General features: G+C 33.5%; 1 protein-coding gene across 3 annotated transcripts in view; it reads left to right on the top strand.

Annotated features, from left to right (window-relative positions):
* Positions 1 to 18,662, top strand: part of Kifap3 (kinesin associated protein 3) — a 135,509-nt gene that overhangs the window by 65,765 nt on the left and 51,082 nt on the right. For all 3 annotated transcript variants that reach the window (XM_047520463.1, XM_047520461.1, XM_047520462.1), the window contains exons 11-15: positions 7,198 to 7,298; positions 14,171 to 14,279; positions 15,434 to 15,546; positions 16,257 to 16,422; positions 16,999 to 17,124. In XM_047520463.1, coding sequence (XP_047376419.1) covers positions 7,198 to 7,298; positions 14,171 to 14,279; positions 15,434 to 15,546; positions 16,257 to 16,422; positions 16,999 to 17,124 — 615 coding nt within the window. The remainder of the gene's footprint in view (positions 1 to 7,197; positions 7,299 to 14,170; positions 14,280 to 15,433; positions 15,547 to 16,256; positions 16,423 to 16,998; positions 17,125 to 18,662) is intronic.

Here is an 18,662-nt window from a genome sequence, read left to right on the forward strand (position 1 = left end):
GTTTCTCAATTTTAATAGGCCTCATTTATCCTATAAATAAACCTACATTTTCTTACCTGATCAAGTGAGCAAACAATAAGGGTCAGATGTGGCAAACACTTTAACAAAAAGCATATGTCCCGCCGTCAGGGTGAGGTGGAGTCATATCAAGATTGCTTGAAGTTATTAATGGTAGTAAAATTTATGCTTCCTCCTGTTTTCCCAATTAAATCAAGAAGCCTTTTTTCTTAAGATTCTTCTATCACCAGCTGTTTCCAATACTCTGTGTGTGAATATTGCCTGGGGTGTCTCCATTTTTAGATGATAAAATTTGACCAAAGCACATTAAGTCCATGGCATGGACCTTTAGGCTAGAAAGCAGTCATTCTTTGTTAAAGGCTTTATTTTGGTCCTTATCATTTTTACCACAAGTCTGCTTTGTAGAGTTTTTTACAAATAAGTTGTCGTAGTATCCTCTGGATGTAATCAAAGAATTCTATAGACAAGGTAATAAAATAATTGAAGACATATTGAAAAATAAGCTGTATAGTTAAAATCAGTCATACACTTTAAAGAATGAAAATCCATCGGAAGTATTGACTATTAGAGTACTCATTTTGTGAACAGCTGTTACTGAGAGAGCTATTTAGCTTCATAGCAGATTTACAGTTTGTTTCTTATTGTGTTAAATAATTGGGCACAAAAATCATTTATCCCAAATTATTGTTATACTTGTTTATATTACTAATCATTGTAACTTACAGATTATTTTTTTTCCCACTTAACGCTTGTTTAAAAGTTGTTGGCTTTTCCTGTCTTCTACTACTTTTGGTATTGGTCTGCTCTTCTTTTTCTAGTGCTTTGAGCTGTAGTGTTAACTCGTTTATTTGTTGATTTCTACTTCTTTTTTGGCTTTTATCTATTCATCTCAAATCTTTTTTAGACTTGCTGTTGACAATTTTTTAATAAAACTAAAGACCATCTAGTATAGTTGAAATCTTAAAAATTTGTTTATCTAAATTGCAGTGTAAGCTAAAGCTGTCTGATTGTACCAAGTTTGTATTTGCAGCATATGCCCTGATAAATTAGGTTCCATTATGTGGAAACATGATTTGGGAATGTTCTAAAATATATTCTAAATATTTTTAGTATATTTTGATATAGATATCGATGTTCAATAATTGTTGCAGTTGTCTTTAAAGCAGTGGTTTTAGCCTGTGGCATTTTCATTATACTGTATTCATAGGGCTTTAAGGGCTCTAACGCCACAGTAAACCTACAGATGTGTGGTTTTTGAAGCGTGTTGTGTAGGTTTCCAGAGATGTATCACCTTAGTACTGTTCTGCTCTAACATAGGTGTGCTTATATTCCCACTTCTCTTATCTTTGCATGGAGCCTTTGTGACTTCAAAGGGAGTGTTCTACTTTGAACAAAGACATGGAGTGTCGAAGGGAATGAGAATCTGGCTAATAATGTAGCCCATAACTTGTGTTCTCACTCTGTTTTCACAAAGTGTTGGGCTGGGTCTGCTTCAGGAGCGGAAATTTGGCTCTGAGTTCTGGTGTTCAAAACTCTTATTTCTGCTTGACTTAACTATGAATGGAAAATCTCAAGTGTCTTACAAAATTAGTAGCTGAATGGTGTTTTTACTAATCACTTTGGAGATGAAAAAACTGAAGACATTTTAAAATTCAAAACCAATCAGCATGTGTTTTGCCCTTTAATTGGCAGAAAATGGATCATGAGAGTAGCCCAGAGAGCTGATTTTTTTTTTCCCGTCCTTCAGCTGCTGCAGCTGAACTACAGCTGTAAATTTCTTTAAAAAGAAAAAAAAGGGCCAATTTTTTTCTTATAAACTCTTGAATGTACTTTATAAGTGCAATAATTCCCACAAAATCAGTTACTGGAGTTAATGACCAGTTTGTTAAGGCATTAACTGCCCTCAGCTGGGAATGACCAATTTTGGGGTGAATGGCTGCACAAATGCTAAGATAATTCAGTAACACTTTCAAATAATGATCCAGCTAATTAACGGTGAATTCCTGTGGAAAGCCTATGGAAGCACTTATGACCTCTGCATTTAATAGCCAGTGAGTTCATCGTGATTCATGTTTATTACCATAAATACCAAAGGAATCATAATGACAAGGACATTTTTTTCCACCCTGCCCTTATTACTTGAACAGATTTGACTAATCCACCTCTAGTCATTAAGAACCTAGTTCTCAAAAATATTCAGTCTTTGCACTGCTCTGCTCAAAATTCACAGAGCCTTTGGTGCCGTGCCAGCATACCGATTGTTGGCCTCCTGTTTTTACTTGGGATGCCATTAGGGAATAATTGATGTCTGTAAGTCTTAAAGGAGCCTTTTTGAAATGCCTGCCATTTGTAGGATGTGGAGGAATCATAGCTGGTTAGCTAGAGTTTATGGCTTTTACTCATGAATCTTATGAGAAAATCAGACCCTCCAACCCCCTTTTCTTGTAGAATTTATTTAGGGTATGTATTTTTTTTTTTTGAGGTTTATTTTTTTAAGAACTCAGATTTCTTTTCTTGCAGTGAATGAAGAAGACTATTTATTAGCTTATAATAAAGGATAAGCTCTTAGTTTTACTTGGACCATGTAATCTCTCCAAAGGCTGTTTATTGCTGTGTGATCTGCAGATTAGCCTTTAAGTAATAATAATAAATATTGGCTGCCAAAAGCCTTTACTTTCTGTGTTCAGCAGGCTTGCATCGATAAATCTAGGTTATTCTTCCAGACATCTTCCCACTCAACATACTCATTGTTGTCCCAAATTACCTTGTCCTTATAGCTGTCAGCTATCTGCTAGATGCTTTAAAGTTAAAAGGCTGCATTTTTTCAAGGAATTATCATTTATATAATAATTTATGGCACAGAATAAGAAACCTGTGGTTTATAAATTGTAGTCTTCATTCATCTATTGCAGTTCCTTAGAGGAGAAGAAAAATTTGTGATCTATAACAGTAGGCTATGAATGAGAATCAGCAAGGTAATATGGGTAACAGGAACAATTATAAAATATTTATGTATTTTTTAATATATATTTTTAGTTGCTGATGGACCATTTACTTATTTATTTATATATTTATATTTGGTGCCAAGAATCGAACCCAGTGCCTCACACATGCTAGCAAGCGTTGGACCACTGAGCCACAACCCCAGCCCTGTATACATATTTTTTGGAAAAAGAAAGCACATGCTAGTTTGTATCTTTTTTTCATTCACGAAATAAATATAGAAAGGGGAAGTTGATTTTATAGGTATATGTTAATTAGTTGTTTGAATTTTAAGAGACTATCTACCCAGATAAATTCTAGAATACACATCAGCAACTTAGGTTACCTTAGATCTGTCACCACTTCCTTTCATACACTTTCCTCAAGAAAGAAAGAATTTTTTTTGGTGCAGCACTTGTTGTATTCTAGTTCTTCTGTTCAGTTGTGCTTAGCCCAACATGAGGAAAAAATACCTGCGTTCATCAAGGTTTTATTTCCCTAGGATCCGGTGTTTAAAGGTAAACGAAGCAGGGGAGGTAATTGTAAGTTTTGTTTTCAGTGTTCTTAGACTTCTGTCTGTGTCCTTTCATCCACTTGATGGCCCATCACTGTTGACCATTGCCCACTCTAGGAGTGAAATTTAAGTTCAGATACAGATAAGGAAGTCTGAAAGGAGGAGGAGAGATTCATAATGTTGTGTGGAGGGCAATGAGAGGGTTCATTTCTTTTTATTAAGAAATTTATGAGAATGAGGGCTGAGGTGGTGGTTCAGTGGTGGAGCACTTGCCTAGCATGTGTGAGGCACTGGTTCGATTCTCAGCACCGCATATAAATAAAAATAAAGGTCCATCAACAACATATATATATATATATATATATATATATATATATGAAATTTATGAGAATGTGAAAACAATGATGAGTTCTTACTAGTTATGGGTCACTGAGTTGAGCCTCAAGTGTAAAATGGTTCTCCAAGGACTTACTTTAGAAACAAATAGCAGAGCTTTAACCAATCAAAATAAATAAACATACAAATGAAAAGAAGACCAGTAAAGTAGAGGAAGGAGAACAGGGGGAGTGAGGAAGAGAGGGAGGGCAAGGGGTTCTGGGTCACTAGGGACTGAAATGAAGTAAATAAATTTCCATGCATGTATGATTTTGTCTAAATAAACCCAGCTATTATGTATAACCGTAGTACACTAATAAAAGAAAAATATTTAAAATAAAAAGAAATAGCAGAGTTTTATAGGAAATAAGTAGGTAGAAACATAAATGATCAGTCACAGGCTTGGCCTATACCTAGGAATTCTGTCTAGCTCATCTCAGAAACCTCAGTTGCCTCTCAGCCTACTTTACTTCTACCTGTAGTTTTAGTGTAGAAAAACAAAGCAGCATACATAAGGAACAGTGATAGTACTACTCCCTCGGTAAAACAGAAAAATGTTATTGTTGACATAATGATAATAAGCAATCATATTTATCAAATTCGTTTAGTATGTGTCAGACTTTTTGCTAATTGCTTTACCATAATTCTCTCACCCAATCCTTGTATAACAACCTTTTGAGTTAGATAAATTTTTACCGCATTTTACAGATGAAGAAACTATTGCAGAATTTAAATAACATAGACAATGCCAGATAGCTGTTGAGGGGCAGAACCACAAATTTAACCCAAAGAGCCCACCCCCCAAGGCAATTTGCCCCTGTTAAGAACTTCCTTCATCCTTTCAAACCTACTTTATCTAGACAAAGGTTCTCTGGCAAATATCTGATTTCATGTCTGTGTTTCATTTCCCCAGAACCCCAGATCCAATGGATACTACAGAGGCCCTTCTAGAGGCCTCTCTTTCCTGTCCTGAGTCCTAAGGAATGATGATGATAACATATTTATTTGGCATTATTGATTTCACTCTCTCTGCTCTCTCCTGGAAGCCTTAGTGGATAGTACATACTACATGAGCTTTAGTCAGACCTAGTTCTGAATCCCAGGCTCACAACTGTGTTTTCTTTTTGAAAGAGACATAACTTGAATAAATGTTATTGCCTCATCTCTAAATCAGAGAATATCTTCCTCTTCCATTGTATGCTGAGCATGCAACAGCAATAATGCCATTGTTTGTTAACCCTTTCTCTTTCCCTATCTCTCAAAAAATTTTGATGTTAGAAAGATTGTCTATAACCTTGTGTTCCTTAAACCTTCTGTTTCCTTCATTCCTTTAGTTTTCAGCAAGCTTTTGAGAAGGCTGATCATTTTAAGAAAAGATTATAATAAATTGGGGACATGTTCAGAGTTGTTGTTTTAATAGACGATCATAGATGGTGAAGAATTAGGAAAGTAAGGGAGAACTTCCTAGAAGCTTTTACCTTTGACCGTGAGTATGAAAGCACACCACAAGCACCCAATTGGGACTGGCTATAGAATGAATGATACTTTTTGTGAGTAGACATTTAGATTTACTGTGTAAAAGTAATACAAATTATTGTTATGTTCGAGAACTGTTTCTTACACGTTATTCATCAACTTGCTACATATCTCTTAAAATTAAATCTTCATTTTCTCTTGTCTTACATGAAGGATATTGCTTTTTAGAATTTTTTTTTTATTGGCATTAGCAACAGACAGGCCTTCCTGGAGCATAGTTGCTTCTTATTTCTTTCATAGTTCCACAGTGAATTTTAATGGTTCATGATTCATGGTTTGGTTTGATGTCAAAGAATCTTTTGTATTGGTTATTTGGTTTGATGTCAGAGAATCTTTTGTATTGGTTATTGATCTCTCTTTGTCTCCTTTGCCATTTCATTACTTGGAATTCAATTTTTCCATTAATCTATTACATAAAATATCTTCAGATAATTTATTTGTAAAAATTAAGTAGGACTAGAACTTACAGATGAATGATAGAAAATAACTGAAATGGCAGGGAGAGAGACTGACCTTCAGAATACAAGTTCGCTTGAAGACCCCTTTTAAAAAGATTTTATCATACCTCAGTCTAGAGGGGAGCTAAATTTTGTGAAATGCAGACCAGAACCCAAGGGATGTCCACCTCCTTGGGGAGCAAAGTTGGATGGCTTTCATTATTCACCTGCACATCATGAAAATCTATGTAAACATGTTTTCCTCTGGCAAGTGTACTTTATAGCTCTAAAATAATTATAAATGAAGGCCTTCAAAAGTGTAAAAATATGATTTATTAAAATCTAACATTGCGGGACACAGTGGTGCACACCTGTAATCCTAATGACCTGATGACTAAGGCAAGAGAATCCTGAATTCAAGGCCAGCCTCAGTAACTTGGTTGAGACCCTATCTCAGAATCACAAATAAAATGGGCTGGGGATATAGCTCTGTGGTAAAGCACCACTGGGTTCAATCTCAGTACCAAAAAACAAAACGAACAAACAAACAAAAGAACTCTAGCATAAAAACCTATGAATCTTTTATTTAGATAGGATCTAAAGAACAAAATATTGGGGTCAGTAACACCACATTTGTCTCTACTTTTATCTTATTTGGAGGAATTTTACACTTTTTATATTATACTTCCTTCCAAATAAAATTGTACTCCTGAGTAGTATAAATACTACATTTTCTATAACCATTGACTTCCTAGTCTTCACCTTAAAAATTTTACTTTATCCTCCCATATTGTTAGATCTAAACTTCATATCTGTGCAAGTTTTCTACCACTGAGCTACCTCCCCGACACAGAGCAGTCTTCCCTTAGAAGTACTGAGACATTCTTACACTCTACTTAGTTTAACTTTTTGCATTGTATAATCATACATTTCACTTTTTATTATTATAAATACTATTCTACTTCTTTCTTCATTTGCATGATTTTTCCAGTTTCTGATTCATAGGAATTATATATGTTTTTGTTTACTGCTGCTTACACATCATCACTGTCAAAGTATTGTATTAATCCCATATTTTGATAAGGTTGTAAAAGTGGGAGGCCAATACCCATTTTGCTTTATATTGCTCTACTAAAAAAGAAATGTTTAGGGTTGTGGTTATTGTTTTTTTCTAAAAACATACCTTGTAAAATAGAAATTCTGTCTTGAAAATTAGTAACATTTTACAGGTTAATGAGTGTTTCAGACTTTGGATTTAAGATACGAAGTTTAAAATATTTTTCAAGATTGAGATTATGTATATATTACTGTATCTATGATTGTTTTTAATTCTAGGCAATGAAAACTACAAACAAATAGCAATGTGTGTGCTTTATCACATAAGCATGGATGACCGCTTTAAATCAATGTTTGCATACACTGACTGTATACCACAGGTAAGTGGTTTAATGTTTTAGGAAAAACATCGAAGAAATATAGTTTTTACTTTTTTCTCTTGATTTGTTAGATCTCCTTTTACTTAAAGAATTCTTCTTATTATTAACATAAAGTGTATGTTATAGAATACTTAAAAAGTATGGAACTATTGCTGGGAATGTAGCTTAGCAATGGAGCTCTTTCCTAACATGCACAAAGCTCTGGGATCAATTCTTATTGCCAAAAAAAAAAAAAGAAAAGAAAAGAAAAAAAAACAAAGGAAAGTACAGAACTATATAAAAATGAAAATAACTTTTTGTTTTTCCAAAACCCAGAGATAACTATTTAACATTTTGGTACACTTTCTTCTACATATTTAAAAATAATAATATAGAAGGATTATATATGGCAATGTAATTTTCATATTCTGCTTTATTTACTTAATAAGTAGACTCTCATGTCATTGAACAACCTTCAAAAATTATTTCTAATAGTTGTGTAATATTCTGTTTAATGACCATAATTTAAATATTTCTAAATAGTTTAGATTTTTTCAAGTTTGTTATAAAAATATATATAAGCAAATGAAAATAATATGGAAAAACATCATAGTCATAGTTTATCTATATCCCTGAATTTTTCTTTAAAGTTCCCAAAAGTAGAACAACTATGTCCAAGTGTAAGAACACTTGTGTCTTTGACACATTTTGACCAAATTACTTTCTAAGAAGGCATAAACATGTTTCCAACTAGCATTTTACTTTTAACAACAGTGGTTATTATTGTTTCTGTAAAACATGGTGTTTAATATTTGTTTGCTTGCACTTCCATGAATATTGGGGAAGTTGAACATTTTCATGTATATTATTCATATTCATTTGTAAATTGTTCATTTTTTTCTACAGGCGTATTAGTATTTATTATTGATAAAGTCAATATGTATAATAACTATTTTAGCTCTCATGTTATAAATATTTCCCAAGTTTGTCACTTGCTTTTTAATTTTGTTTATAGTTGACAGTTTCAAATACTTTGCATTCCTTTTATTTTAGATCAGTGTTCTCAAAAAAGATCTTTCTAGGGCTGGGGGTAGCTCAGTGGCAGAGTGCTTGCCTAGCATGTGTGAGGCACTGGGTTCAATCCTTAGCACTGCATAAAATAATAAACAAAGGTATGCTATCCATCTACAACTACAAAAAAATTTTTTTTAGAAAAAAGATCTTTCCAGTGACTCAGATGCTTGATACATTTCATATGTTAGGTCTGTTTGACTTGAAGGGGTTTACTGATTTTTTTAACACAGACTGTGTTGTAAGATTAGAGATTTTGTTTATATATGTGATTATACTCTTACGGAATTTACATTTAGGGAGTCACTCTTATGCCATTAATCATTAGTAAACCAAGCTCTACTACTTTGAATATTTGATGGTTTTAATACTGGTTGGGCTGCTTTTTTAATATTATAATTTTTTATAAAATAGTTTTCTAAAATAGAAAGAGCAAAATTGCAAGATATAGGTATGATAAAAATAACACACTTTAAAAACCACTTTTTAAAAAGAATATGACTAAGTCAGACTTACTAAAGTAATTTTTCTTAATACTCCTACCAGATAATTTCTTGACATCCTAATACGAATTATTGTATGTATGTTACTTTAAATTTATATGGTAAAAATAGATCATGCCTCCTTTTTTCATTAATTCTAATTGACATTCTTTATTCCAAATTAGAGAAATGGCATTAAAATTGAATTTGCTATTACATGTAGTTAAAAAACTGTTGAACTCTCTAAGATAACTTCCTAGACTTTCATATTGGGGGATAAACTAATTCTGATTGTTTACAGGAAATAGACATCCTTCAAGGAATACACAGCACATCTTATCTAACAAGGCAAGACTTCTTGTAGAGATAACGGGTGCCAGACTATAACCAGTGCAAAGTGTAATCACACTCTTTGCCAAATAACTTTTCAATAAAGAGTAGCCATGTCAAAGGGAGATCACAATTGATTTACTGTGGTCTCACTCCATGTGTTGTAAAGGTTCCGGCTTTGCAGTTTCAAAGGGTGTTCCTTTTTCCATCTCATTTAGTGTCAGAACTTCATTGACTACAGGATATGAATTGGAAGGCAGCCAAAAAAGAGTAATATTCTTGCAGAGATTGACCATTTTAAACAGATTAGATTTTAAAGAGAACAACATTAAATAAAAGACAAATAAATGCAAGCCAGGAAGGAATAGAAAATTTATGACATTGAATTTTGAGTTTAGAGTTATCCTACTGTTCTAGAATGTATAATCTCAAATATAAACTATAAAACTTTACTTTAAATGAATGTATCAAAAATAAGAGACTGTTTGGATTATCTTTTACACATTGTTCTGATTGCAGTGAAAAACTTTGTCCATGCCTTTTCAAGAACAATATTCCTGCATGTTTTCATTCCAGTTTTCTAACATCAAACAATTCAGCCACGGAGTTTTCAAAAAATTTGTGATCTATATTTCATAAGCAGAATTTTCCAAACTTATTCAGGATTCAAAGTTTTTAGTTGTTTTTTTTCCCCTTGTTTTTGTTTTGTTTTTTAACTTCAACTCTTATAAGAATCATAAGTTTATGTGTGCCAAATTATGTTGTAAACATCCTGAAGCTTTTTAATACAAGGCAGTATTTTGAGAAAACCAAATGATATTCTAGGATATATTTGCTCCTAAAGTGTCATCTGACCTCTAAATTGTTCTTCAAGGTAACCAGTTTTGACCTACTTAGGGAAAAGTTGACATGGATGTTGCTACCCAGTGCCAAGTTCTTTGCAGAATAAAAGAATAATATAAATATCAGAATTTAAATGAAATTCTCAAAGTTTCCTTCAGGAATTAAAAAGTTATTTTTGTCAGAGGTAATGTTTATAATACTCATAAGGCAAACTTGTGACAGCAACTAATTAACCTGCTTATTAAACCAAGTCATATCAAGGTTGTCTGAGAATTAATGTAGTATTTTATTCTCTTTAAATTATGCACATTAATTTTGGTTTAGTACAGATCTTTACTTGTTGCACATGAATTTTTCAAAGAGAAGCCAAAAATAACTTTGCAAGTAGAAAAGCAATAGCTTGGTACTAAGTCATATTCATTTAAATAAGAGAATATATAGTATGTGTTCTTTAATTACATTATGTATGTGTGTGTATATATATGTACACACAGTTTATAAAATCCTTTTATATATCTATACATGTAAAGGGGATTATAAACCGTAAATCACTTTACAAAATAAGATACTTGTAGTAAAATGTCAAATCTTTCTCATCATTTTCAACTCATTCATAGTCCAGTTTAAATACAACCATTCTTATGTGTGTTTTATTGGATAAACTTATAATTAGATTAGAATTCACTTTTAGGAAATAATTTAGCATCCAGAGTAGGTGATTATACATACAACCCGACTTATAATCTCTTCCAATATTGTATTGCTTTGCTTTCTTTGTACTCTTTGTAATTATTGCCTCTAATTATACCATGGATTCTAATTTTCTTTCCGTATTTGTTACTATTTTGCAATATTTGGGGCCAGGTCAAATACATGATCTTAACAGTCTCAGTGGGTAGATTGTTTCAGGTAAGCATACTTGGGATAACCAGGAGTTAATGGTTGTATTCTAATAATAGTTAAAAGTGCACATTAACAGTTCATTGTTATTTAGACCTCTGAGATGTATGTTTTGTTTAAATAGGTGCAAATGCCATCCAGATGCTTATAAAAGTATTTATTGGTAATAGAATGGCCAATCAAAGTACATGGTTAGGTAGTGATGTCATGGTGTTATTTAATATTTTACCCCAGAACAGTGTGCAAGAGTCTTCATGGCTATCCACATGTTTTCCACCGCAGTTGTCCTATTCGGCCCCTCTTTGATCTACATGCTTCTTTTTAGCTGAATGCTGGTAAACGTCCTTTCTGACAGCCCCCTTTGCTCTTGCCTGCCATTATCTGCTGAAGTTCAGAAACCAGAGCATCACTTCAAACAGGAGAGTGAGGGAGTAGCCAGTCAGAAGAGATTCCTGAGGCATGCGAAGTTCTGGCATAATCATTCAAAGATGTTTGGGTAGGGGAGAGGGGGTGGTAGAGGTGTATGTGAATGCAGAGAGCTGTGGGGGTTGGCCTCTGGTCACTGGTAAATAAGTGAAGTCAGGTGCCAGAGAGTCTAGACACAGTGATTTCAGTCGTGGGTCTTTGGTATCTGATACTCAATATGGGACTTGTCTGATTGAACACCATTGCCTCCTCCTTGCAAAGGCTGAAGCCCTTTTAGTGCTTTCCTCTTAAATTAGTAAAAGATGAGGAAGGACATAGTTAAAATAGAACAAATCTAGTTTTAATATTTCCTAGTTGTCAGCAATTACACTTTTGAAGTGCCAGGGGTAGTAGTCATATTAGAGACAATGATGCACTGTTGCACTTGGAATTTGAACTAAACTGTTTTTAAATTTGAGTGTTTTAATTATAAGTGAAATGTGTCTCTTTCTTATTATGAGGAACTAATTCACATTTAGTTCAAACCTCTCAATTTTGAGGCCAGGGATTGGGTAAGATTTTAAACCATGCATTATTTTAAATCTATTTCTACAAAAGATATAACATGGAAATTACTTTTTTAAAAAATTCTGGCCTTCTAAACAAATCACCTGTAACTCCATTTTCAAGGACAATTGTCATACTGCAAAAGTTAATTTGAAGGAAATAAGTTTTGTTAGCAATAAATATCTTTGTCTTCTTAAAACATTGCTTTGGCATAACACTTTTTCTTTATTAGTTAATAATAACACTTTTTCTTTATTAGTTAATTAGTTTAATATTTCTCAATATTAGTAAAAGTTTGGAAGGAATCTATAGGTTTTGAAAAACAGTTTGGAAAACATGCATTAGAGGAGTAGCACACACTTTACTAATTTGTAATTTAATTTTTATTGACAATTTTATTTGTAATTTAACTTATTAACTAATAGGCAGCAAAATTTGTTAGATATATATCTAGTAAATTAAGGTTATTTTATTTTTGCCAAGGATCTTTTTACTCTATGGCATTATGAAGTGTTAATGGTTCTTTGCTCAGAGATTCCATTGATGGCAACATTTGTGACTAAAGAGCTACCTTCTGGGAAAGGGCCTGAAATGTACCAAGCATTCAGCTGCTGTACTGTCTCAGTTTCAGCATACAGAGTAGTATATTTTAGTAGACTTATATTTAGTAATTGGAATGGTGTATTTATTATTCACTTACTATATATAAGGAGGCACTATGTAGGATTGATAAAGACATTGTTCTAGAAAGGCGTTTCCCTGAGCTAAAACATGAGTATTTTTTTAGGGTGTAAATCTTAAGAAGAGCTTCAGTATGTTATTAGCAATTTGGAATTGAGAAATTATCTTCACATAATATACACCGTTCTGTCTGTTCTCCAATCCTGGGTGACTAGCTTCTCCAAAACACAGCATGGTACTCTTCCCTTCTCCTTACCATAGCAGCTGTCACACCTGGCCAGCACAGGTAGCCCACCTTTCCTTCTTCATTTCTTTCTTTGCTGCTCCTTCACACTTTCCTTTCTCTTATCATTAAATATAGTTATTTTCTCATTTTATACCCACATCCATGTTATTGAATCTAGCTTGCAGCTTTGGTTATCAATCATATATAACGATTTCTAAAATTGTATCTCCAGTCCAGACATTTCTTATAAATTTAGGCCTGTATTTATAACTTTCTCCTGAATATTCTGCCCTCGACTGTTAATAGGCAGCTTAGACTCAACATATCTATAGCCAAAAGTACTACCTTCCCCTTAAGGTTTTCTCCTGCCCTAGTTTCCCTTTTTTGGTAGATGTTAGCACCACCATCCATGTTGTTGTTCAGGACAGAATCCTGGGAGTTGTCCTAATCCTCTTCTCCCTTAAACCCAGTATCTACTCAATTATTAAATCCCATTTTGATTCTGTCTGCTACATAGATCTCTAATCAATCCTCCTAACTGTCCCCACTGCAACCATCATCTCACCTGGACTTTTCCTCTAGTCTCCTACATAATTTCCCATATTTTCTTGCCCTGATCACTCTTATTTTTCACACTGGTCAGATCTTTTTGAGGCACAAATTTTATCCTAACACCTTCCTATTTAGAAGCCTTTAATAGCTTCCAATTATCCTTAGGATGAAGTCCCAAATCCTTAACAAGTACTTCAAGACCCTACATGATCTGGCTTTTACCTTCCTATTTCTCAGCTATTTCTCTTTCTCCAACCTTGCTCACTTTCTTTTGGTCCTTCAGAAGAATTGGGTTCTCTTGGGGGTGGGGGGAGCAGGAAAACCAAATGGATATCAGTAGAGGAAAGGAATCAGGGAAGAGGGAGGAGGGGGTGAATTATTGGGGAGTGATAGTGGCCAAATTATATTGTTATATCGTGTGCATGTATGAATATATAGCAACAAATTCCATCATTGAATATAACATGTCCCAATGAAAACGTGGAAAGAAAAAAAAAAAGAGTTGTGCTCTTTCTTTTGTTGTGACCTTTACATAAGCTATTTTCTTTATTTGGTATGCTCAAATTCCAAATAATATGTTTAATTCCTTACAAGCAGAGGTTTTTATTTAATATTACTCTTATATTTGCCACTGTACCTGGAAGTTTATATTTAATGCTGAGCATCTAATAGTTGATTATTTACTTATGCAGCATTGAAGAGTAAAAACTTGCCAGTTTTGTGTTTTAATGTAGATTATATTACTTTCAATGTACAATCTAAGATAACACATTATAAGATATTGCTTCTGGGTTTGAATTTTGTTTGAATAAAGTGTTCCCTCTGCTTTTTGCTAGTTAATGAAGATGCTCTTTGAATGTTCAGATGAACGAATTGACTTGGAACTCATTTCTTTTTGCATTAATCTCGCTGCTAACAAGAGGAATGTACAGCTTATCTGTGAAGGTTAGTGACTTTGAGCTTCATAGGTAACTTCTGTAGCATATGCTAATTGGCATATGATAGAAAATAGGAAAAAAGGAACTAAGAATTATAATAGTTACGTAAATCCTATTTTTAAATAAGTTTTTTCATTATAGCTATAATTCTTAATGGTCAATAGAAAATAGTGTACGTCATGAGAGAAACACCCTTCAGTAACATTTTCAAAATTTAAAACATTTTCTAGGTTAAAAGAAACTTTATTTGCAAAACATTCAATTACAACAAAAGGTGATAAAATACAAGTGTACTAGGTTATGTGTCTACAATGTCTTTGTAAAGTAGCTTGTCATACATTATAATGTTTCAGAGAATAGTTAATAGTTTTGCTTATTTGAAAAGTTGTAGGTGCTCATTATAAAAAGTACAAGTGAGCAAATAGGAAAAATTTAACCTTTACTCTTACCATTCAAAGATAAATGTTAGATTTTGGTGAAATACTTCTGTGTATTTTCAAATAAAAATGTGAATCTCTAAATATTATTTTAAAATGAATATCTTGAATACCATTACATGTGGTTAAAACCTTTATAAAACAATTGTTAGTAGATACAAAATAGTTCATTAGAGGATTTTGCCAGGATTTATTCTATTTTGGATGTTTGGTTTGTTGTCACTTCTTTTGTTACAAACAATATTGCAGCAGTTATCCTTTCTCTGCATCTTTATGCATTTCAAGTTTTATATTCTAAGGGTAAATTCCTGAAGTACAATTTTTTTTCTGGGTCAAAAGATTTTATGTTTTTTAAAATTTCACTCTGCATATTCCAGACACAAAAGAGAAAATACTGTATGAATCTGTTTATATGAAGTTCTAGATCAGGCAAAACTAATCTGTATTTTAAAAAAAGAAACCAAAAAAGGAGACAAAGGGAAAAACTGAAAAGTGTGTCTGGGGAGGAGGATTTGACTGGGAAGGCGCACAAAGAGAACTTCCTGTAGTGAATTAAAATACTCTACATCTTGATATGCAGTATGGATTGCATAGGCATATATACCTTTGTCTTCCAGTTCTATGCTTAGGATTTGTGCATTTTATTGGATGTAAATTTTTGTAACAAAAGAAATCTTTAAATTTAAATTAACCTAAATTTTAAAGAGAGAATTTTCTTTTTCAGGAAATGGGTTGAAGATGCTCATGAAAAGGGCTCTGAAGTTCAAGGATCCATTGCTGATGAAAATGATTAGAAACATTTCCCAGCATGATGGGCCAACTAAAAATTTGTTTATTGTAAGTATAGTTTTGGCTTTCTGTCTATTAAAATAGACTGTGAGTTATAGTTTTAAGTTGCTGCATTTGAAAAGATAACCCTTAGTGAACTCTCATCAGATACTTATTCATAATCCCATTGACTCATCTGCCATAAACTTGTTAGGTTTAGCCTGGTGTGGTGGCACACATCTGTAATTCCAGGGGCTTGGGAGACTGAGCAAATTGGCAAGGCCCTAAGTAACTTAGCAAGACCATCTCCAAAAAAAAAAAAGAATAAAAAATGGGCTGGGGATGTAGCTGAGTGGTAAAGTGCCTCTGGGTTCAGTCCCTGGTACCAGAAAAAAGAAAAAGAAATCCCAATCTACCTTTCTTATTTATTTTTATTTTTTTTAATTGTCAATGGACCTTTTATTTATCTATATGTGGTTCTAAGTATTGAAAACAGGGCCTCACAAATGGCAAGCAAGTGCTCTCCCACTAAGCCCCAACTTCAGCCCGGGATCTGCCTTTCAATGCTGATTTTGTTTTGTGATCTCTACTGCTAATCCACCACTCCCACTGCACTTCTTGCCTCATACTAGCTCACCATAAGCTCCCTTAGCAATTTAACTCAATATTATTAAAACAGGAGAATCACATTTGATGTTTACTTTTAATTCCTATGGGTTAAATTATTAGATTGGTTCTTCTTGTAATTTAAATCTGAATTATAATTCTGTTTTATTCAGGATTATGTTGGGGACCTTGCAGCCCAGATCTCTAATGATGAAGAGGAAGAGTTTGTGATTGAATGTTTGGGAACTCTTGCAAATTTGACCATTCCAGACTTAGACTGGGAATTGGTTCTTAAGGAGTACAAGTTGGTTCCATACCTCAAGGATAAACTAAAGCCAGGTCTGTTCTAGGTATTTCACTTTTGCATTATCACTAAGGTCTTTCTTTCTGTTATGAACAAGGCTGCTAGAGCAACATTTTCAACTATTTTTATACTAGGCAAAGCATATTCTTACGACAACTCTGTTCTCCCAGAAGGATGGTTATTAGTCTCCTCTTAGGTGAACATTCTCTTTTCTCTCTCCTAACAATATTTCTTCTTAATATTAGTTTTTCCTTCCTTATCCTACCTTTATTATTGTTTTTTAGTTTTTTTAATCCTCTTTTTAATTACCAAATACCACCCCTGCCTCTATACATACATACACACACATGAAGTTTTCAAGCATTCAAATAAGTCTCTTATTTTTTGTCTGCATCACCATTCAGCTATGTTTTCAAAGACATTTTTCCACCTTTCTATCATCAATGAACGTGGGAAATTTGGGGAAAGGACAAATTTTTAAGTATGTCAAAGATTTATAGGAACTAAGTTAACAACTTTAACTATCTTTTCTGTGAATTGAAGTTTGATGATATAATTAGATTTGAATAAGGACATCTCAATGAAAATTTTCTCTGATTTGACTTTTCTAGGTGCTGCAGAAGATGATCTTGTTTTAGAAGTAGTTATAATGATTGGAACTGTATCTATGGATGACTCTTGTGCTGCATTACTAGCAAAATCTGGGATAATCCCTGCACTCATTGAACTGCTAAATGGTAATTATCTTAATTTATTTTCATGCTAATGACTAAGCAGTTTATTAGTTTAAATTTTCATGTAGAGTCCTCAGCATGAAATAGTATTTACCTTATTACATTAATCAGAAGAAATTTAAATAGTTAAGAAAAATGAACAAAATACTGCTAACTGGGATTGGATAGAATAATGTCAAAGACCTTTAGACTGCAAAGTTCAAACTTTCTATAAAGCATTTTAGGTCCAGTTTTACAGATACCGACCTCCCCTCACCTTCTCCCCTCATTAATAATCTATCATTTCTTCTTTTTCTTTTTGTCAGTTTTAGTTCAGTCTGTTCTCTTTTTATATCTTGATCCTTAAGTAGAAAAGTGCATCTAGAAGCTGACTCTAAACACCATATCTCTGTGGATCCAGAGGCATTGTCTTCTAAGCGTCCTGTGATGGTGAAAGTGCTCCTTCTACATCTATGCTGGCCGACATATATAGCATTGGACAGTTGGAATGCGACTGTCAGGAATGAGAGTCTGGACCTCTAGTTTTATTAGCTGGGGTGGCATTCGGCCACAGTGCTGATTGTCCCCTTGAATTCGTATCGCTCTCAAGGGGCCAGGACCCATTGCTTTCTGTATCGCATAAAGATCTATCTGGATCTGATATCATCTCATTAGGACCAAGTTCTCTAGCATCTTTACACTGAACGAAGTTGATACTATGAATCTTTAAATGGCTACTGTGAGACACCTAAAATCTCAGTCCTTACTACGGCAGGTGTGATGTATGTGCATTTTGTATTGATTTTAGTAGATGTTTTGGAACTGTAACATACATAAAGAAAAATACATGACTTTTAGGTGTATAGTTCAATGAGTTTTCAAAGTGAGCAGATCCACGTTGCCTTACCCACATAGGAAAATAAAACATTGCCAGAATCCTAGAAATACCTCTCCCCTTCTCCCAGTCATTACCATCTCCTCCAGAGTAGTTCCCATCTTTTTATCACTGATAGATTAGTTTTGCCTGAGTTTGAACTTTATATAAGTGGAATCTAGTTTATTTTGTCCCTCATTTTATTTGTGAGATTCATTTGTGCTATATATACAGAAGATTGTTCATTTTCGTTGCTATATATAGTATAGTATTAGAAATAATTAAAAGAGAGACAGGTAGTTGGGAGATAAAAGTGAAGAAAATATAACTGACAGAATGATAATGAAGATTTTGTGGAGAACTAGAGAGAGTTGAAGCAAAATGATCAATGTCCTGGAATTGCTGGTCCCACCGTGATTTAATTGAGAGAGCCAAGGTATGTGAAAGGGAGCTAAGAGTTAACTCCGAGTATTCTACCATGCTTTGGTTTATCTGCTGTGAGGCAGGGGCTACATAATATTCTTTTTAAAGAAATATATGGATTTTCTCAATTAAAAAACCCTTGGGGTTCAGTGAAGGGACACTATATATCGCAGGAGTATTTAACAGTGACAGTTTCAACCCATATTGTTTTAGGAAGTTAGGGAGATCATTTGGGGCAAACTGGACTTTAAGTGGCCCACAGTTT

This window comes from Sciurus carolinensis, chromosome 12, assembly GCF_902686445.1.
Source record: "Sciurus carolinensis chromosome 12, mSciCar1.2, whole genome shotgun sequence".
Taxonomy (NCBI): Eukaryota; Metazoa; Chordata; class Mammalia; order Rodentia; family Sciuridae; genus Sciurus; species Sciurus carolinensis.